This window comes from Zalophus californianus, chromosome 4 (assembly GCF_009762305.2).
Source record: "Zalophus californianus isolate mZalCal1 chromosome 4, mZalCal1.pri.v2, whole genome shotgun sequence".
NCBI lineage: Eukaryota > Metazoa > Chordata > Mammalia > Carnivora > Otariidae > Zalophus > Zalophus californianus.
In genome coordinates this window covers 84741802-84764878 of record NC_045598.1, presented here as the reverse complement: position 1 = coordinate 84764878, position 23077 = coordinate 84741802, and the positions used below count along the sequence as shown (strand labels likewise).

The following is a 23077-nucleotide window of genomic DNA, read 5'->3' as shown; positions in this document are numbered from 1 at the left end:
AACACAGCTGACAGGCTTTGTACAGCAAATTAATGTAAACCCCTATTTAATCCTGGAAACTGAAATTATCCTTAGCTCTATCTGCAAACACTGTGTGTACCTAATAGCTTATATGCAAATTTAAAGGGACCATCTGAACCATGCTGACCTCAAAACAATTTGATGCTTTTTCAAGTAACATTCTCAAGTCCCCTTGGAACAGAAACAAAAGAATACCAACGCTGCATAAAAGCCAAAGATGTGGTTCAAAGACGGAGCTCACATTCTTGATAATGATTAACATCACTTAGCTGAAAATTCCATCAAATTTAAGGTAATGCCACAACACAGAGAGGAGAGGGGAAAACCATAGCAACTTAAACATACAAGGTTAGAAAGCTGGTACTAATCCTTAGTATTAAATATAATATTTAATCTTTAAGCTTTGTGATTCAAGATTATCTTTAAAATCAGGACAGGATGACAGTTTTTAGAATGGGGAACAGGCAGAGGGGAAAGACATCAAGTTTAAATCAAGAAAAGCCATTAACATCCCATTGGAAAGTGGAAGCATTTTTTTGGGAATGGATGTTCAAACAATCAATAAGTAGCTCATCACCGTCACACAAACATTACTCCAAAGTAAAAATGAAGCAAGCTTTCATGCACACGCCAATCACTCAGATGTTCACCAAACTGGGTATTTTACCAAGCTGGATCTAATATTTTGACCTTATTCCAAGTCCTACTTTAAGAATCAGTAATTCCTTATATATATATATATATATATATATTCTTTAAGTATATATATACATACTTTCTGACTAATGCCAGAACACAGAAGAACTTAACCTATTCACGGGCTACCAAGGTTGTTCTGGCACCGGTGAAATCTGAGACAGAGAACACAGAGAACAAATTGGTGGTCGCCAGAGTAGACGGAGGTGAGGGATGGGCAAACTGGGTGAAGGGGAGTGGCAGATAAAGGCTTCCAGTTATAGAATGAGTAAGTCACAGAGACGAAAAGTACAGCATAGGAATATAGTCGAAGGTTATCTGGTGACAGATGGGAGCTACACCTGGGGTGAGCACAGCATAAGGTTCAGAGGTTGAATTGCTGTGAGTTACACCTGGGAAACTAATGTAACATTGTGTGTCAACTACACGTCAATAAAAAAGAACTATAGCCAACAAACAAATGTAAAGGGACAGAAATAATATTGGAGACAAAAATAAAGTTGCCTTATGACTACCAAAAAAATAAATAAATTTGCGATGGAGAACTCATCCAGAGAGTCTTCAGAACCAAAGAGCAGACTAACCCGCTGAGTATAAACACGGCTGTGCCCCGCACACAAGGAACCGCGTTCCCGGCAATTTCAACTGTGGCATAAGGAGAACGCGAGGGTAAAACAGTAAGCACACACACAACAGTTCATTTCAATTTTCCTTTCCACTGTAAACCAAAGGAATATTTTTTTAATTCCTTCCTGTGTCTAGTACTATGTTAGAAACCATAAGATATAAAAGAACTTTATGAAACTTTGTGTATTGACACACAAAGAAAGTTTAAAAGTTGGAGACAAGTCTCATATATATGGACAACAGGTAAACAAATACAGATGTTCAGTTATGTCATAGCAACCGCACATATTGATAAGGTACTAAATATGCATCGTGGGCCGGAACAAGAGGTTAAAAAGGAAAACATCGGGTTGGTTCAGTTTCTGGAGGAAAGCTTCAGAGAGTAGATGGAAGGTAGTATATCTCTTTAAAAATGAGAAATTGGTGAAGAGGGCAGGGGGCTTTCAAGAAAGGGCTTTCCAAAGGCCAAGAGGTAGGCAATAACGAGAATGTAGTGGGGAAGGAGGGCCAGGGAACCCACATTCAGGGACAAGCAGGGTAAATGAGGTACAAAGATATGATAAGGGGACCTGAGGACAGAGGGCCTGAAAGCTCAGCAAAGGAATTCAGGATTAATGTTCTAGCACTAGGGGATCCTGGTCACTTCTGAACAGGTGAGTCAACTGATGAGATCAGTTCTCTCACCTGGCGCTGCTTTAAAGTGGGCTTGGCAAACTATAGCCCAGGGGCCAAATCCAGCCCACCACCTGTTTTTGTAAATAAAGTTTCACCGAGGCACAACCACACCATTTGTTTGTGTATTGAGTTGAAGAGTTGGGACACACAGCCAAAACACTGACCATCAGGCTCTTTACAGAAAGAGTTTGGGCCCCTACTTACAGTATGAACTAATTAAGAGGCTGAGCTAGGAAGATCATCAATGAGGCTAACACAACAACAACAACAAAGATGAGAGAACAGCAGAATAGAGGAAAGTGGGGAAACTCCAGGAGACAATGAATGGCCTCACCAATATAACCTGCAACATCACCGTGAGAATATCCCTGGAAATGTCCGAAGACATTCCTAAGCTACTGCTTAGGAATAGTAATAAAATAAAATCACAAAAAAGATTTTAAGAGGTGATGCCCAAAGCAGCTTTCAGAAGAACCTCATTACAGAGCAGCTTATCTTATATTTATATACCCTACAGAGCAGTACAACAAAAGCTTATTCTAAAAGGCTACTCCATACAGCAAAGATTAATGTGACCCCGTGACACTGAAGTGACAAAAAATTCTTTGTAACCAACCTGACTTTTTATATACATACATATACATATATTTTATAGCAAAGCACATTATTTTGCAACTCCTCAAAAAGCTCACTGTTATAAAAAAAAAAAAAGATGTTTACTAAGGACCATAATTCTCCTTTCGGAAGTTAAGTTTCCATTTACAAAAATAAATACATCATTTAAAAGTTAATAATAAATATATGGTGGATCTGTTGGTCATGTATGGTTATTTAACAGCATCAATACTATTGTGTGTAGTAAAACACACAATAATCGTTGAACAAGCATGGCGTTTACCCAGGGACACCTGCTGAGGCAGGGACGGAGGACAGCAGATAGGACCCAAACCAGTCTCCCTACCTTCAGGGTTTCCACCAAGAGCTGTCCTGCACACGACTGCCAGAATTATCTTCATCGGATCAGACCTGATCAAGCCACTCTGTTGACAAGATTCAGATAGCTGATGCTACGCTTCCCAGTTTGGCTTCAGCTTAACTTTCCAGCCTCAACTACAGGTGACCTCCCCTGGCTTTAGCTACACTGGAATACTCACTGCTCTTAAAACAATAATAGCTAGCAATTATTGAGCACCATCTGTAAGCCAACAGGGTAAACTACTTCATATGACTTATCTCCTCAGTTAATCATCACAACCACCCTATTACAAAGATACTATGATCACTACCCCATAAGCCTCAAGGCCCCATAGTCACACAAACTCCTTTCAAAGTACACAGCCCTATGTTGTATAAAATTCACAAAAGTTCATATTTTGCCTTCTTTATCTTACATAGGTCCCACCAAATTGTATAAGCTTCAGGATACACAAAACCTACATCTGCCCTTGATTATTATCATTCCCATTATTCCCATTTTACTGAGGCTCAGCAAGGTTAAATAACTCGCCAAAGTACTCACCATAAGGAAATGGCAGAGAGAAAATTTGAACCCAGGTCTACCTGTCTTCGGAACCTAAGAGCCTAACTATAGTACAAGGCTGCACTTCTGGTCGTGTGGTTCCCATTGCCTGCAATGACCATTTCTCCTCTTCCTATTTTCATGGCTAGATACCCAGCAGGCTCCTATTCATCCCCCAAAGCCCGACTAAAGTGGTATCCCTTCTTCACATCTTTCCTTGACCTCTCCTGAAAAAATAAGCTATCCTTTAGCTATCCCTGTCTTTTAAAAACACCTACCACAGTATATGTGTGACATAACGTAATCAAAAGAATATGCTTTTTGGAGTCAAACTGATTTAGGTGCAAATTATACCTCTGCTACATATCTGTGGTACAATCTAGGCCTAGGCCAAAATATTTAACCTCTCAAACCCTCAAGTTCTTCATCCTTAAAATGGAGGCAATAACTCTTAACACATTGACTCATTTAAACACCCAAGCATTCATATATCCATTGAAGAAATACTTAACAAGTGCCTACTGTATGCTAGGCACAGAGCATACAACTGTGGTATAGAAAACAGAGGCACGGTCCCTGACCTCACAGAGCTTACAGTCTAATGCGGGATACAGATAAGTGAACAGAGGGGTAAAATGCAGAGCGAGAAGAGTATTGATTAAGACCAAGGCAGGGTATAGAAGAGCTCATGGGGAAGGCATCACAACCTAACCCAGACTTCAGGGGTCAGGTAAGGACAGCGGAGATGAATAGCAATTCAGTGGCAAGTCTCATTTTAAAAATAAAACAGAGCAAATATTCAAGACAGATACCTCAAGTAATTTCAATTTAATAAAATACTTCCACCCCACCCACACCATAATCACACGTCCCTCATTTCTTAAGCATTTGAAAACTCCTCTGAATGTCAGGGAGGGAAAACTGATTTTTTTTTTTTAACAATAAGTGGGTTAATAAAAACGAAACCTTGTGCATTGTCCTGGGCAATAGAAACCTTGAGGCTCACAAAAGAGGCCAAATAAATAAAAATAAAATCGGATGGTTTCTTGCCTTTCTGTCACCACCAGAAGAATTCCTTAACATTTGCTCTTGTTTTCTGTGTTAAAGCGTCTAATGACAGAACAAGGAAATCATTTTTACATTTTTCTGGGGGCTGAACTGCTGCATAAAGTGAGAGAGCAATTGCAGCTTTCAAAAGAGATGCTAATTGAGGCTTCTAAAATATTAAGACTCCCTCTAAACACACGTCACCCTCATCCCCTAGGAGTTTCTGGGTCTTTCTTAAAGGTGCTGGGAGGATATTGCCGTACAGACTTCATTTCCTACCCAAGGATCTGAAAACATTTCTGTTGAGTGATTTATTCCTCGTTCTTCAGAGACCATATGCCTCAGAGCTTAGGAAGCCCTGCAGGGAAGGACCACCTCCTTTAGACAAGAAATCCACAATTAGAAAAGCAATTGTAGTGGGCCAATAAAGGAGAACAACTCACCACCTCCTGCTTTATTCCACATTAACATGGGAATTTCCATCTGAATTTAGACTTTTTTGGGAGCCTTCCCTCCCACAGAGGTTTTCTAGGCAAAGAGAAGGGAGCGAAAGTCAGCCCTAAGAGACCTGCTATTTTTCTTACTTCCCGGGAGGGTGAGAAGGAGGAAAATGTTGTCATGCTGGCGATTCTATTTCTAAATGCTTCTCTTTACAATAAGATGACAGATTTAAGAGGCAGAAGAGGGAACAGCAGCAGCTGCCCACACAGACTATTACTTTAATTATTGGAAAATCACTCTATTCAGGCCAGGAGAGGGATGAGGAGAAGGAGGCGAGGTGAAGACAAATAACAAAACATGGAATGACACCAAAAACTAAATTATATAAATATGGAGGGGGATCAACCATCACCTAAAGAACACCCCCATACTTCAACTAGCCAAGAGCAAAACTGAGATCCAGAAAAAGTAGAATGCTATTCTTTGTCAGGCTCCTAATGCTTCTGGTATTCAGCTGCAAATGTAGGTTTCACTAACTCTTTCGCCATGAAACCAGCGAGATATTTATATAATTATCTATATATCTGTATGTGTAACACTTTTTCCGAAAATGAACAGGTCTGTGCTCTGGTCTAAAAACGAGGCTGACCCACAATCAGTAGATGAAAATACTGACAACTCAACTCCTGCTGGGAAGCACACGACTTGTAAACCTTGTTGTGAAAAGGTAAATACCTATCATTTTCCATCTAACCCCCTAATGACTAAGATTTAAGTTTTACTGATACACCTATATGCATAATATAGTGGGATCGGAGGCAAATTAAGGGGTGGAGTGGGCTGGCAGTTGCTTGGGGCCCTGATCTATACAGGAATCTAAAATAATGTTGAAAAACAGCACGGGGAATAAAATCTTACGGGGAAAATTATACAGTTGACCCTTGAACAATGTGAACAATGCATGGGTTAGGGGTGCCGGCTCCCACGTAGTCAAAAATCTGCTCCCCCAAAACTTCTGACTCCCCCAAAACTTAACTACTAATAACCTACTGTTGACCAGAAGCCTGAGCAAGAACATCAACACTCAACTAGTATGTTCTATGTATTATATACTGAATTCTTACAATAAAGTAAACTAGAGAAAAGGAAATGTTATTTGGAAAATCATAAGAAAGAGAAAACACACTTACTGTACCGTATTTATTGAAAGAAATCCATGTATAAGTGGACCCTTGCAGTTCAAGCCTGTGTTGCTCAAGGGTCAACTGTATGTGCCAGGAAGGACTGTGTGTGCATAGAACAGAGAGAGAGGAAAAAAAAAAAAAAAAAAAACCTCTGAAAAGAGGTTGAGGTAGGGATGAGAGTGGTAATAAGTCCAACCAACACACATGTGCGTGCACACACGTGCACTGCATCCTCGTGTTAGGAAAGGTGGTCCCTAAACTATCATCTAAGGAAAGTGGTCTCGTTAACTATTCCCATGGGGCTATTTGTTCCCCAAAAAAGGCACGCTGCCCTCCCCCCGCTCTCCTGCAGAAATCAGCCTCTCCCTGGACAATGGCTGAGAACATGTTTGAAGAATATCAGGCATGAAGGAATCCCAGGTCTCAGCCCTCCCAGGATACTGGAGCTGGCTTGTGCCCTGACTAGAATCACTCCAATTCACATTTCTTTGATCTGTGAGATCGATTTCTCCTTCCCATTTTGTTCTTGTTCTCTCAAATCAAAACTCACATTCCCACAGATCTCGATTCCCTTCGAGGCAATCAAAATATGTGATTAAAGTGATTCATAGCAGGGGGTGAACCAACAGATTTGACCTAACAGGGATTTCTGATTAAAAGCTTGGGTTGTGGGGAGCTTGGCAACCTAAGTACTGAGTTCACGGGGAGAATGTGTTTGGCAAACTTTAGTCCTGTCTCCGGAAGAGTGATGGCTAATTCTAAACATCTTCCTGATACTCTGCCTTCCCCTCCCCGACATCCCAGATACCGACCTATAAGTCTTCCTTATCAACACCTTCCGTTTGCCATGTTAATTCTGTAGGGTCAGTGCCCTGCAGGAGGTGACTTATTCAGGGGCCTAATGGTTAGTTCTGAGAAGACCCTGTTCATTCAGCACCTTCCACATTTAAATACTCTGAGAAGGCGCCTGGGTGGCTCAGTCGTTAAGCGTCTGCCTTCGGCTCAGGTCATGGTCCCAGGGTCCTGGGATCGAGCCCCACATCGGGCTCCCTGCTCCGCGGGAAGCCTGCTTCTCCCTCTCCCACTCCCCCTGCTTGTGTTCCCTCTCTCGCTGTGTCTCTCGCTGCCAAACAAATAAATAAAATCTTAAAAATAAATAGTCTGAAATTCATTCATTAGCATGTGATGTGGAAAAGCGACGATTCCTAAAACCACCACAACCAAAGCCAATACTGTCTACTGTATGAATCAGCTCCTGGCTTGGCACCAGATATTCAGAGTGATTTGCAAACTTAACTGAAAAGTAACTGAAAAGTAACTTCAGTCAACAGTGTCCATGATGAAGGGAATGAAAGCTGTTTCCCTTCGAAATCACCTAAAAAGGAGTGGGAGGAGGAGACAAAAAGAAGGAAGGAAGAAACCCCAGTTGAAACTTGGCATTTACTTGAAGAGGAGCCAGCAGAATGGACGTGCATGGACAGTTCCACAGCACAGAGGGAAGGCATCGCTCAGAAGGCTTCCTTGGCGCTATTAAATTTCTTGGGTGGCAGCCTTGGCTGGGAAGGCAAGGCACAAAAGTTGCGTTCAGGGTTCTGAGGACCAAGCGGTGGTGTCTGCGAACTTACGGGGATTGAACGGCTCAGGAATCTCGCTGAGGAAGAAGAGAGGCCGGTGTAGGAGGGCCGGAGGAGGGTGGGGTGCTCCTCGGTCTTGACGCCGTGCGGGCTCGGCTGGCTGCTCAGGGTGCCCCCACCGCTGCTGTTGCTCCGGCTGTACCGGTTGTTGTTGAGCTCAGGGTAGTTTCTGGCGGGCGGCTGGGAGCTGCCGTTCAAGAGGCTGGTGAGCGGGCTGGTTATGAAACCCGCCTTAGAGGACGAGGAGGGCTTTTTGTTCTCTGGCTCCTGTGTCGCAGCATTCAAGTTGCCTAGAGAACTGGCTAGCCGGGAGTTTATGGAAAAGCTGAATGGAAAACACAGGTTGTGGGGGGGGGGGGGACATAGACAACGATGTATACTCATGCAGAGTTCATGTTTCTACAACACATCATTAGGACATGAGGGGAATGGGATGCAGACAGTTCCGATCAATGCAAATGGCGACAGAATGGCTTCTTTATCGCTCTTGGTGATAGTATGATATGGGGCCTTGAGTTATACACATTAACTTCCTATCTAAGCAGTTAATTCAGACCCAAGAAGCTGGCTTAACTACTCTGACAGGAGATGTTGAGACAGTACATCTGGGGGCTCTATGTGTCCTGAGGTGGAGAGTACAGGAAAAGGGCTATATGACGGGAGAGTAAAAAGTAGACTTAAGTGTAAGATTTAGCTTACACGTATTCATTCTAACGTCCCTACCCATCGCAGGAGAAATGACCATACCACATAGCATTAGTATGTGCCACGGAACTCCGATTTCCTGATCACGTTAGGCAAGCCGGAGCTTCACTGTAGAAAGGGATGCCATACGGCACTCCCTCCACAGCCTTGTCCCCCACCCCGTGAGACAGGAACAGAAGCCCCCGAGGGTCACGGGGCCCTCTGCGATTTCTCCCCTTCTCCCCGGTCCCCGCCTCTGACAAACTTCAGCCAAACTCCTTGTCTGCTACAGACTCCCTGTCCCTCCCACCGGTATCTGAGAAGTAGAGAAAAATCACCTTCGTACACTGGCGCCTGAGGACAAAGAACCCCTGTTTATCCTCTTGGCCGTCGCTGAAGGGGACAAAGCCACTTTCGAGGTCTTCAAAGTAGTTGCAGATCCTTGTGGGGACGAAGTCAATCTTTATGGAGACAAAGGGGCAAAATGTCACACAAGAGCTGTGTCATGCTAACACCCAGCAACCAACTAAGACACGGTAAACTAGTAACATTAAAGAGATCACAGCAGGTCACGACAACAGTGACAGTAGCAGCAGTCAAAGCCAACAGAGCACTCGCTCTGTGCCAGACTGTCTTCTGAGAGCCTTATAGATGGTAATTCAGCTCGTCCTCACAACAACCCTATGAGGTAGCTAAGATTGCAATCCCCCTTTTGCAAGTGAGGAAATGGGGCCACAGAGGAAAAGCTCCTCATCCAAAGTCACTCAGCGAGCAAGGGACAGAGCTGGGATTCAAATCCAGACTCCATAGTCCTGTCCTTAACCATGATCTTGCCACGCTTGGCACTTCCCTTCTTTGATGGCAGCATTCTTTCTTCGCATGTCCTTAGTTCTACTTCTTTATGTTTTAAACCTGTCCTTCCGCTCTGCAACTGCCCTGGCTGAGGCCATCACTACTCCCTCCTCTTGACTACTAGCAACCTCTTTTAATCTTATTCCTAAAAATTCAAATTCTGAATAGTCTCCGGTGGAATCTAAAATATTTAATTACGTCACCCCACTGTTTAAACCATTTAATCTTTCCTCAGTGCCCAGGAAGCCGGAGCTCCTTGGCTGTACTTATGAAACCCTCCAAACTCTGGCACCAGCCTTTGTGAGCAGGTCCTCTCTACCCACACTTTCCCATCAGGCACCTCTATACTCCAGCGACACGAACTGTTCTGAGTTCCCTGAATGAACTGCACTCACACCTGTGTCCAGTTTGCTGTTTTTCCTGCCAGAGCATCTTCTCTCCTTACCTCCAACTGCCTCATTCCCACTGCTTATCCTTTGCTTGTCCAATCAGCTAGTTCCCTATACAGCAAGCCTGCACTGAATTCCCAGGCAGGGTAAGCGTACTGTTTCGTCATATATTCTCATAGTAAATCATAGCCCTTATGCCATACTTCATTGTCTGGTATTTGTCTATTTCCCTTGATATAAGCTCTACTGAGGGCAAAGGACTATCTCTCATTTCTATTCCCAGTGGCTAGTCCAATGCCAGACTCAGAGAGGATGTTCATTAATGTTTGAGGGAAAACAGACTCAAACCTGAACAGCCAGGGCACAGTCATGGTTTTAATACCAAACCTGTTTTAACCCGAACAAACCATTTAATGCACCTGGACCTTGTTTTCCTATCTGCTCTAGAAAGCTTACTTACTTGTAGACTCTTTCCTTCATCATCCTCCCCACAAACAACATTTCAAGTACATGGTTTGCCTCTAAAACACGAATGGGAAAAGTGGTACAAAAAAGCCGCTCAAGTTTCTGGAGAAGTCTGAGCCCTCTTCGAACTGCCCGCACGAAACAACCCTAAAACCTCGGGCTGAATAAGAACCAGAGGTGAGGGGTGAATCAGCTTTCTACCCCTATCCCATCAACAGTCTTGGCAAACATGTCCACGGCCCTCACCAAGCCCTGCACTACACTCTGGTACCACTGGTATCTTGAAACCACCCCGGGACTGTTTGGGGGACATTTCTCCAGAGAGAAACACTAATGTTTCCTCTTCAGATGGAGGACGGGGAAGGAAATAAAACTAGAAAATAAAGAACATATGTAAAACTGGGGGGGGAAGGACTAACAGAAATGTTAAAAGCTCGAGGCAAAATCGGTCACTGGATTGAAAGGCACGTTGCTGAGCAAGCGTGGTTTCTTAGAGACCCCAGAACGTGCCGGAAGCACAGACTACACTGATGTCCCTACCACAGCCACACCTGCGGGCACCTCAGGAAAACCAAAATCCCCTTCATGGTGAGCATTAAAAATAAGGCACAGCGTAACAATCTGGAACAGAAAGGAAGGGACTTAAAAAGTGAAAAGCTGTGTGCAGTTTTTCACCAGTTCCGGGGTTGGGAAATGTATCTAAAGGGGAGCATTTATTTACAAGCTACTAGAAATTCACCTCAGTAACAGTACCTGAAAGGCTGGGATACTGCTCTTGGGTGCCCTTTCATATCATCCAACCTACGGAAATCAAAGACAAATGCTCACGCATCACCGGGTTCATACATTTAAGCAAAGACCAAAAGGCAGAGCATATGGAGTCAGACCAGTAAAAATACTAAATTGGCAAAAGGGAGAAACCTCCCAAATGGATATTAGTACTCATTCCGTTTCTAAAATAAATCCTAGAACCAGCAGGAAACCATTTTAGTCATTTTGTTTCATCTTTAATTTACAGCAAATTTCTTTAAATCAGAAGGTGGTGTTGCAGCCACTCAGGGTAAAAAAATGTTCAATGATGATACCATGATGCTGTTAGGAAAACTGAATTCTAAAAAAATGAGAAAATTTCTGAGGAAAATTGAATTCTAAAAAATGAGAAAGTTTCTGAGAATTAAAAAAAATAGAAAAATCATATTGGAATAGCCTTCTAAAATTTGTGTCACGGAGGTTCTCTCACTTCCTTTGCCTACTTATGTGCCAAGCTATATGCCAATTTATCCCTCCCTCCCCCTTATGATTTCTTCAAAATCAAATCTAAATCTGTTGGAAATTAATTTTAAGCAATATAAAGCCTTTCTTAAGAGTTTCAAGGGGAAAAATGGCGAATAAAGAGATTAGTAATCTTGAAGAACCTTCCACTGACTTAGATGATATCCATAGTGGGCAGAGCACAGATTGAACAGTACTGGGTGTGAATAGCAGCTCTATTCCAACTCCATCCCACTAGGGAGGGATTTAACCTCCCTAACCTCAAGCAACCAACCCAAATGTGGGTAATGATGCATACCTTTTGTGTTAATTCAGTTAATCCTCATAACCAAACTAAACACCTAACATGGCTCCTGACCATAGTAGCTTCTCAGTGAATGATACGTCTCTTCAATTTTCTAGTGGTAGTTGGCAGTTACTACTAAGCACCAGGCTTGCTATCCCATCTTCTCACGTTACTATGGAAAACGAACACCTTGAATTTGAGCCACATAAACCTTCATTCCCCAGGTCAAGGAACTAGTACTCAAAGCATAGGTAACAATGTGTTCCGACTTAATGTGACTTGTGTTATAATCCTCCCAGATAACACATGAATATTAAACTCTCTGTGAGGCTGTTTGACATGTATCATGCTGGCAAAACACCCCTCTTGCTGTGCATGTCTCTCACTTAAAAGGCAAAGAAAAGTAGCCATTTCCTATTATAATCATTTGTGAACTTGTCACCAGCCATACATTACAGTAAAGAATCTGGAAGATATTCACAGATTTTTGTACCTACATTGATCCTAAAGACTTTCTTTTTTAACTAATCTGAACCATTAGCAGCTTTTAAATGTTATGATCACAAGTCAGGTTCCATCAATTGATTCTGATTAGTAATTCTAGACTTCAGACTCAGGATGGCTATAACTTTACAGACACAGGTTAAGAATTGTTTATTCAATTCTCAAATATAGAACATAAAACTAAGGAGTTAGGATATACCAAAGCTTGGCATTCAATACTTTTCTACACACTCTAGATTCAAAACAAAAGCCTCAGCACACCTGTGAGGATTTGCCACAAGATAGGACATCCACTCATGGGGGAAGAGTAGAATTCCAAACGGAATTTTGAACACAGTCCCAGAGACACCTAATGGCATAGCAGTTTAAGGTGGGATTTCCAGAGACTGAGATTGCAGGAGCTGCTTTCTGTAAGCTTCTAAAACTTAGCTGCTCTCTATAGTGACAAAATAATAAACAACACAAAATAGTAATAAACCAAAAAAACAAGAGGTAAACATGGCACTTGTAGAATGATATTCAAAAGAGAAGATTAAATATTCTATCCACAAATCGAGGCAAAATATAAATTTAGAAGTTTAAAATGGATCTACCTAAATGCACAGGATGGTGAGGAGCGTGGCTGTCTCTGACTTTTTAAGGCACGTAGTTTGTCTCCCTGGGTTATACTATTTTTCATTTCCACATCTTCATCCTCTTCTAAATTATTCTGGGAAAAAAATGCATGTTTCATAGAAAGGTTATTATGAATAATTTTGCTTTATATAGCTTTCTTAATAGACCATAAACTATTTCATATAGATTGTCTTAATATAGATTACCTTAAACAGCTTTAATGCACTATGAATTCGGCATTGTCTATACATATACTAGAGAATGTTCAACTATTCATCAATTAAATATACTGGTCAAATCAAATCTAAATCAAAGCATGGATATGGATGTGGCAGAATTTAAAAAGAGCTCTTTATTACAAGGGACCACAACCAAAGAGACTCTCATGCAGACAAAATCATGCTTTGGAATATAGCTCAGATACAGGCTGGCTCAACAGATACATTACAAATATGTTTCCAGAAACTACTAGGATCAATCACTATAAATTTTATAACTTGTTTACAGAAATGAAAGACAAAACAATTTAGGATATCTAGACCATAACTTACTAGGATCAACTAACACTAGTAAAAGCACTCAAGACCTTTCCAGAAGGACTTAAAGTTTACTAGATTGGGAAAGTGTTTCCTGCTGACATAAGTCTTATAGATTAAAAAACAGAAGTACCACACAAAGTCTTTTCACATGCTAGTTCGCATTTAATTCTTACAACTCAGGGCGGGAAGGACACTGTTGCCCATAAAGATGAAAAAAAAGGAGGTGCTCACAGAAGTTAAGAATATTACCCAAGCTCCTCTTGGTACCCAAGAAGCTCTTTATGACAGGTATGATTTTAAAATCAGATTTCTTGACCCCAGATATAATGGTACACTAACACTGCACCAGTAAAGATTTTATTTTGCCCATTTCCTCCCCTCAATAATTCATATGCTCTGAATTTGCTAAGATTCCTTGCAGCCATAAAAGTGCCCTCCACTCTTTAAATCTAGAACTCTTATTTGATGAAGGATATACAAAAACATACTTCCCTCAGTCACATTCTAGTCATTTCTGAGGAATGGCTCAAAACACTTCTTTGCTCCCTGCCACCTAGGTTGGGTTGCATGGATACATCTGGGGTCAGTAGACATGTCCTGGGTAAAAAAGACCACACCTTACTACTATAACTCTGAGTTTAAAAAAGAAAAATAGACACACAAAGCACATAGCTGGTAGGAAAGAAGAAGAAATGAAGATGAAAGCTTCCTAGAGGAGGAAACCCCTTAACTGAGTCTTAAAGAATGAGTGTGGAGAGAAGCAGGCCAAGATCACAGGAAGGGTCATCCTGGCAAAGAATACCAGTTCGACAGTCACAGGTTCATGGAACCTTAAAGTCAGAGGATTCTCTTAAAGTCATAAGTTGCCCATCTATAAAGTCTCCAGGAATTGGTTAATCATTCATCTCTGTCCATGCAACCCCAGTGGGAATGAATCCATTATCACCCAAAGAAGCCTGCAAGAACAGAAATAAGGCAGGCCTGCAGGTTAGGCTTGCTAGCAGGATGGTACACCTAAGGAGGTGGGCTTAGCTTCACCCAGCAATCAACATGGGTGTTGTTACCAGTTACTTGTACCTGATGGAAGGACCAGCACACAGCCAGAGTCTCTAGAATATGGGATTGGCTTCTTGAAGGACCTGACAGGATCCTCACCCTTATCGGTCAGGTTCATTGTCTAATGGGCACCTTTGTGGGAAAGCCAGGAAAGCTTGTTTGTCCTTCTAACCAGGAGGATCTTTGTGTTTCCAGCTCTGAAACACCTTCAAAATTCTAAGGAAAAGTGAGCCTCAACCTGGAATTCCAAAATGCAACCCAACAGTCAAACGTAAAGGTAAAACAAAGATAAAAAAATTCACCTCCCACACAATCTCTCTGAGAAAACTATTACAGGATGTACGTCAGGGAAAAGTTAAGAAGACTAGAGGAAATCCAGGAAAATTAGGACTCCAACTGAAGAGGGTGAAAAGAAGGCCTTGGGTCAGAACTATACAGTAAGGCTAGAGAACAACCAGTCCACAGTGGAAAGGAGACGACTCTTTGGGAAAAGAATGAACTTGGTAAAATTTTTTTGCTGTGTTAAGATTTTGAAAAAATTTTAAATTGCTTGGCATAATTGCGGGGAGGAGGGAGTAGCCTTATTTTTTCCCAAGTACACAGAAAACTATGCAAATAAAAAGGCAATTAACTCACACCTGAACTCATATAACATTGTGTCAACTGTACTTCAATAAAAAAAATAAAGAAAGAAATATAAAACACCAGAAAAATAGGTAATTAACTCTGGGAAAAACAAAGAGAGATTCAACAAAGGAAACAGAGTAGACTACCATGCTCAAGAGTGAACAGTCCTTACATCGTAATTTTTGGGTTTAACGAAAAATTATGATGTAGCCATATGGGGAAGCATGGGGGAGTAGGAGTAACATCTGGGGGAGGGGGCTGGAGAGCTAAAATCCTATCTACCACAACCAGGAGGCAATCAAAAAATGTCCAAAATCAATAAACTGTTTTAAATAGCATTATAAGCAAAACACTGATGTGTAGAAATATGGTAGTGAAAATGCTGATATAATTTGCTTAGAGGCTCCCCTGTTTGGGAGTTGGTCTTGGAGTACAGAAAGGTGGGATAGGGGACTGATATTTTTTATCAGAATTCAGTACTTTCTGACATTTCTAAAAGTGTGGTCATATATTACTTGAAAACTAAATACTAATTTAACAAGATACACAATTAAAAAAAATTGCTAATGTTTTACATTATAGTTATGTCACAAGTATTTTCTCTCCCACTTTATTATGTATCTTAAAAGTGAAATCTTTAAATGTAATGCATTTCAAATGTAGAAAACAACAAAAACACTGGAACAGAGAGCCATGCACCTAACTACCCAGATTCAATATATTTTCTACTTAAGCTCCTTCTCTTAAGGAATTTACTTAAATACCCTAGCTCTCAAAGAAAAAGAAAACATTACTTATTAAGTCTCAGCTCTCAACATCTGCAGAAGGAAGCCATGTCTTTTCTAAAGAAAAAAAAATATCTATAAATAGATATATTTTTATATACATATTATATATATAAATATATATTTATGTTATAAATATATATAAAATATATTATATATAATAAATGCATTTATTATATATAATATACATAAGTATATATAAAATATATAATATATAAAAACATATTATTTATTTTATATATATATATTTTTCCCCATGATACTTGTTTGTATGTAATGACAAAATACAGATAAGAGTGAAAAAAATATTAAAACCACCTACATATTTACCATCAAAAGCAAAACCCATTAGCACTGGCATATAGTCTTCCAGATTTTTCCCTGTGCTATACATACCATCCCCCAACATACTTCTTCCTGACAAAAAGAGGTTGAGGTACATATATGCTGCTCTGTAACTTACTTTTTCACCTGAAAAATATATTGTTGGAAGTATTTCAGGATAAATTTAAAAAATCAAAACCCCCAAAACCTCTACATTATTATTCTTTGTGGTTCCATAAAATTCCATTGTCTAGATATACCAAATTTTATTTATTGTCCCCTGGTTCAGGCTGTTTTCTGTATTTCATCACTATAAACAGCTCCAACAAACATCCTCCTCTATACATACGGCTTTTAAACACCGTCCTATTATTGTCTTAAGACAGATTCATAGAAGTGGAATCTCTAAACGCATTGTAAAGTCTTCCACCAGGCATTATCAAATTGCCCTCCATTTTAAACTCCAACTGGCAATCTTTAGGAGTTTTTATTTCCCAAATCCTTGCTAATACTGCATACATTCTTTAATCTCACACAACTTGAGAGGCAGAAATAGCATCTTCTCATTTAAATTTGTGTTTCTTTCATTTCTAGGGAAGTAGAATGTTTTTTATGTTTACCAGCCATGAGGATTCCCGTTTTGTTTTATTTGTGCATGCAGCATTTTCACATTGATTTTTAAGCGTTCTTTACAATTAAAAAAAAAAAAACCTAATTTGAATATGTTGCAAACATTTCCTCCTACATGATGACTGTGGGGAGAATGAACACGAGAAGGTGAAGTCTGTGGGGCAGGGAGGAGGGGGACACAGTTTAGTGGCTCCTGCAGTGGTCTGGTGACAGGTGACAGACTGGATTAGGGTATGAAAGAACACTTAAGTTAGGACCTGGGGAGGGAAGTGGATGGGGAAAAGATTCAGACATGCAATACAGGCCCAAAGAAATCTGCTAAAATATAAATCACGTTATTTTTTATCTTGATGTATCAACCCTTAATTTATTTCTGTGGCTTTTGTATGAAGCTTCAGACATTTTTAGGACTAAGAGGCACAGAACATATAAGCCATAAAATTCTCAGTAAGGGATTAGTAGCCTTCAAAATCTTGACAAAAAGTCATGCAATGTTATTCAAAATACATTTAAACTAAATTACAGAGTTAAGAAACTAGAAAGCTGTTAAGAAAGAGGACTCTGGCCTTTTGGAATCCTGAGTATGACACACAGACATGAATAGAACTAAGCTCTGTATTTATCAGGGCACCTAGAACACAAACATCTGTGAGGGAAAAACACATTAGAAAACACAGTTCCTTTTATTATGAGGGTATGAATCAATCCCAAGAATTGGTGGACCTTGGGCAGTTTGAAGACTTTTCTCAACAGGTGCTCATTCTTTCTACCAAATTAATTCCTTATAAGAACTAATGGATAGTCACAACTGATGAATGCAGGGAACCTAGCCTAGGCCTCCCTTGTGCCTTGGCCTCCGGCCCCTCTCCCCACAGAAGTCCCAGTGCAGACCCTCTCTGGCCCTGAGCTGCTTAGATCCCCTAGAATCTGCTGAAAAGAAATAAAGTCACATGGTTGCTGGTGAAACAAAGTGAGAAAGGCTAGTCCACGGAATACCCTCATATTTTTGCCCCCCAAAGAGAAGGGTCTGTTGTCAGACTCCCCATTGCTCTACTGCTCTCTGGAGGGTCTGAGCACCAGATATTTCTTTTGGATACCAGCCTGCCCTACATAAAGGCAGGAAAATGAGAGCAAACTAAAATACATAAAGAGGGACCATTTCAAAAGATGTACTTATTTACAGATGATGGTCTAGCTAAAGAACAAATAATAGTTGCAAAGTAGAAAGATTTATTTTATGCCATCAGTTGTTCTCTAAATATAGATAAGATGAAAATGAAAATAAAAGGCACTCATGGGTTTCAGTTGGATAGAGTAATTACTGACCAACGCATTAATCAAATGGTGACAGAGTGAGCTACTGGGGAGGCTGCAGTGTGTGCCATTAAGAAAAAAATCTATTAGATAAAATATAGCACACTAGGGAAAAAAGATGGAAGAGTTATAATAGAAAAATGACATAAAAAGAGAGTTTGAAATAGAAATGAGTAAAAATAGAAGTGAAAGGATTGGAAGAGAAAGATGATAATGGATTTTTAGCAGGTTTAAGTGATTTGGCTAGGAAAGGTGGCTGGGTCATCTCCAAAATTCTTTCAGCTCTCAGATGCTGAAACTGTGAGGTATAAAAGCTGGGGAAAGGCAAAGATGTCTTCTTCATAACGAGTTGCTTCTGATCATAAAAAGTTTGGATTTATCTGGGTCCCCGAGTCCGTCTTCTCTCCTTCCTCACTGCCACCGGTTGAGACCTTTATCACCTGGGACCACTCCCCCAGCACCAACTTCCTGGCCTCTCACCCCTGGCCAAACACAGACCCCAGCACCCCTTTCCCTCACAGCCAGAGCAGTCTCCCCAAACCCTGGCTCTGTGTTGTATTATCACTCTCCTGTCCTAGAGCCTCTCCAGGATCCCAGTGGCATTCAGATTGGAAATGGAATGCCATAGTGGTCCCAAGAGTAGAAAGAACAGTGCTTGAAAGTAGGGTCTTAGAGAGTTAATTTCTTACATCATGGATTTTTTTCTAAGATGCACCCTGTATATGGGCGTTTGATGTAAAAGAGCAAAGGATTTTATAAATCACAGTATCTCCATGATGTAATTAAAACAGTACATTCTTATCGGAGGGGGAGACGAACCATGAGAGACGATGGACTCTGAAAAACAAACTGAGGGTTCTAGAGGGGGGGGGGGAAAGTAGTACATTCTTGGGGCACCTGGCTGGCTCAGTGGGTGGAGCATGTGACTCTTGATCTCTGGGTTATGGGTTTGAACCCCATGTTGGGTGTAGAGATTGCTTAAAAATAAAATCCTTAAAAATTAATTAATTAATTAATTAATTAAAACACTACATTCTTACTTACCTGTCAATTTATGTGAACTTGGCTGAATAGCAGCAGCACCTGTACCTAATTAATATCTCTAAGTCAAGAGCATCTGATCGATAAGTGTGCTAATATTGGATTATCACCCTGGAGAAGGAAAAGTTAACAACAATCACAGTTCCAGGAGAAATTTATTGGGACAGGCTGGCTAAGGTTATGTTCAAACTTACTAAAGCCACACTTAGGACCTCATGGAGAGACAGCAGGGTATGGAGCGAGGCCTCAAAGTGGGTGGCTGAGAGGAGACTCTGAAGCCAGAGCACCTGCGTCTAACTGCCAGCACCACTGCATACTTTGTGATCTTGGGCAGACAGTTTAACTTTCTCTATCTCAGTTATGTCATCTGTTAAAAAGGGCCCAGTAACAGTGCCTATTTCATACAGCTGTTATAAGAATTAAGAGTTAATCCATGTAAGGGCACCTGGGTGGCTCAGTTGGTTAAGCGTCTGCCTTTGGCTCAGGTCATAATCTCGGGGTCCTGGGATCGAGCCCCGCATCCGGCTCCCTGCTCATCGGGGAGTCTGCTTCTTCATCTCCCTCTGCTGCTCCCACCCCCCCCATGCTTTCTCTCTCTCAAATGAATGAATAAAATCTTTAAAAAAAAAAAGTTAATCCTTGTAAAGCACCTAGAACAGTGCCTGGCACCTAGTAGATGCTATTTAGGTTGTTGTTACATTCTAAGCTCCTCACTTAACTCCTTAAGCATCGGCCCCTTAAATAAAGTGTTAATTTTAAATTCCATCTTCTTAAAGCCATTTTTTATAACCCCAGTGCATGATGGACCCTTAGGCCCTGGCATGTCTGAGTGAGCGAGCACTTATTGCTGGTACTAGTTTGTATTTGAGCACAGACTACCCTTGGATAGCTTGGATTATTACCAATTTCATGTCTGTTTTCTTGTTTGTTTTCTATGAAACCGTAAGCCTTCTCCATTCTTTCAAGCAACATTTATGAAGACCCTGTGGGCTAGGAATAGGCTCCTGACGAGGGCTGATAGAAGTCTCTATCTTCACAGCATGTATTGCCGGGCAGGGAAGAAGGTGTTAAGGACAATGGAGGAAAACTATAGTGCAAGGCAGGAGCACAAAGCAGCGAGCCTAAGCTAGACCCACAGGATGGGCCGGGTATATTTCATAGCACCTAGCCTAGCACTGAAGACCAGCTTCAGTCAAGATGAAGCCTCTATTTATAAAAGATTTTTCATAACTCTAGGTAGGCGAAGAGTATTCATTACAGCTGCAGCCTAGTCCATTAATGTGGCCTGAATCCTCTGGTTAATCCTTTTTGCCTCTTCACCTACCTCCTGGGCACTGAAAGACTATATATTCAAACCTTCCCAATCAAGTAATTATAGAGCTTCCGAATAACCAACCCCAGGAAAATCCCTGTAGGCCTAGAAATCAGAAAAATAATTTAGTATCTCATTTTCAATCTGACATTACTTCTAAAAAGAAAAAAAAAAAGGCAACCTCTAGAAGAATAGCGCCTTTTTGCACTTTCTTTATGTACAAACTAATAAACCCAGAACTTCCATGGGTTTCTATCCTGAACACTGGTATGGAACTTGAAACATACTAAAATCCTTGCAGCATTCTCAACCTATTTTCCCACTTAGAATTAACAAGAACGACAAAGATATCACTACCTCTATTACATTCACTTTTGAGTAAACTAATTCCCCATATTCATGAAACGTTCTGGAGCCAGCACCAGATAAGCATAGCAAGAAAAGGGCCTAAAAGTGTTATTAACGCAATGCATCACCTAACTATAAAGTAGTCCAAAACCTATATATGTGTCACTGTCTGAAGTCTTAACCACACCATCGTTCTGTGTTATTTCTGAATTCTTGCCTTTCTGTGCTCTAATTTCAAAAATCATACCACCTCTGAATGGCTAGAGCTAAAGTAATTAATTTGGTGGTGCAGGGAATAAGAAAGAGGAAGAGAAATAGCCCAATATCTGAATACATGCTCGTATTTAAAACTTACTTATTTTAAATTTCATATTTCATTCTTCAGTGATAAATAAATGTTAATTAGTCTTAAGTTCAACAAATTGAGATCTAAAAAAGTATGAGAACAAAATGTTCTAACTACCAGATACTCGTTTAATATGGATTATGATATAGAAAACATTATATTTCTATAAGATAAATATGTTTTCCAGAGAGATGGATAAATTGTATGTGTATCTTTTCAGAGGTCATAATTCAAAGCACTGTTTACTTGAACAAAATGTGAGAAGGAAATGCTGACCAGAGCAAGAAAAGTACTCTTGCTTAGCTATATTATCACATTAAAATGTCAGTTCAGATTCTTTTGTTTGCTTTGAATAGGCCAGACTACAACACAGAGACAAGAAAAAGTCAACAAAGGCTCTGAACATCAACATGACCTTGGCTAAGATTTACATTTTGTCAGGACAGATGATTCACAAAAGTAAACTTAGCCACTTCTTCAGAGGCTGTCCTGGAGTAGAGACCACAGGGTTGAAAAACTGGTTCTTACGGCAGTCTTCATCCTCCGTCCTTGAAGAAAACCCACTCTCCCTATTGCCAAGCACTCTAGTTATCTTTCTTGGTGAACGAAACCTGTTTGGCATGCCACTTGTTCCATTTTGGGTTCCCCGAGGGCCAAACTTGAACCACAGTATTTTGCTCAAGACCCTTGTCCAGGTCCAACGGGTCACCGCCTAATAGAATGCAAATCCACACTTTCTACCTAAATATTTTTTTAAGATTTATTTATTTATTTGAGTTGGGGGAGAGGAAGAGAATTTCAAGCAGAATCCCCACTGAGCAGGGAGCCTGACATGGGGCTCCAACCCACGACCCCTAGATCATGACCTGAGCTGAAACCAAGAGTCAGACGCTTAACTGACTGAGCCACCCGGGCTCCCCACTGCTTAAATATTTTTAACAGCTCCTTTTGCTACTTCAGGGATATAAAAATAAAACTACAAACCAAGTGCTTAGTTTCACCTCAGGCATACTGCGGTAGAAAGAGCTAAACCAGGAGGGAGACTCCCAGTCTCAAGGTAGTCCCACTACTAAACAACGCCATGACCTTTAGCAAGTCATGGGATTCAGTGGGGCCTCCGGCTTCTGATCCGCATGAGAGGGGAAGGAGAACAAATGATTTCAAGCTTGCTTCCAGCTCCAAAAATGCCCATGATCCTACCTGTTGTAAGTCACTTCCATTTTTAGGTTAGCACGGTATAACAGAAAAAACACAGATTCAGAATCAGATGGATGTGGATTGGAATCACCAAGATTAGAACTTCCCTGACATTCAATTTCCTTACTATAAAGTAGAGATCATATTGCCTACATAATATTGCTGATATTACCTATCACCAGCTAGTTGTAAAGACTAAATGAGACCATAGATGTCAGCCGTTTAAAGTGGTTTGTTTAGAACAGAACCTCAATTAAAAAAAAAAAAAAAAGTTGTCCCTAATTATGTTTTCAACTCTGGACTTTAGAAATCAATATGAATTTGAGACTTCCAAAAAACCACTTGTGGCATGTACTGTTTCTTCAATTGTCACATTAATTCTTTCTTCTTTATAGCCACTTTCATCTTCAAATAGAAAATTTGCTCTATTTCCTTTTTGTACATGTTCTCCAAACCAGAGTGGCCTCCTTTATAATTGTGCTCTTTAAATTACAGCTTTTTTTTTTTAAGGATAATTTCTTTCTTTGCTATGGATTCTTGTTTTACAGGTGGATGATTCTACACCTAAAAATACTGGTACTTTCAGCATCTCAGAAAAGAGATATTGCTGTGTTATAAATGTTCAGCTGGGAAACAAAGAAATGCAG

General features: G+C 40.6%; 1 protein-coding gene across 12 annotated transcripts in view; it reads right to left on the bottom strand.

Annotated features, from left to right (window-relative positions):
* CDC14A (cell division cycle 14A) overlaps positions 1 to 23077 on the bottom strand; it is a 187344-nt gene that overhangs the window by 12957 nt on the left and 151310 nt on the right. For 8 of the 12 annotated variants that reach the window (XM_027613260.1, XM_027613272.1, XM_027613276.1 and 5 more), the window contains 4 exons: positions 12890 to 13005; positions 10988 to 11035; positions 8867 to 8989; positions 7635 to 8169 (listed from right to left, as the gene is read on the bottom strand). In XM_027613260.1, coding sequence (XP_027469061.1) covers positions 7719 to 8169; positions 8867 to 8989; positions 10988 to 11035; positions 12890 to 13005 — 738 coding nt within the window. In that variant the 3' untranslated portion in view covers positions 7635 to 7718. Of the gene's footprint in view, positions 1 to 7634; positions 8170 to 8866; positions 8990 to 10987; positions 11036 to 12889; positions 13006 to 23077 lie in introns of those variants that run through there. The other 4 variants (XM_027613247.1, XM_027613253.1, XR_003523313.1 and 1 more) reach the window with 3 other exon arrangements.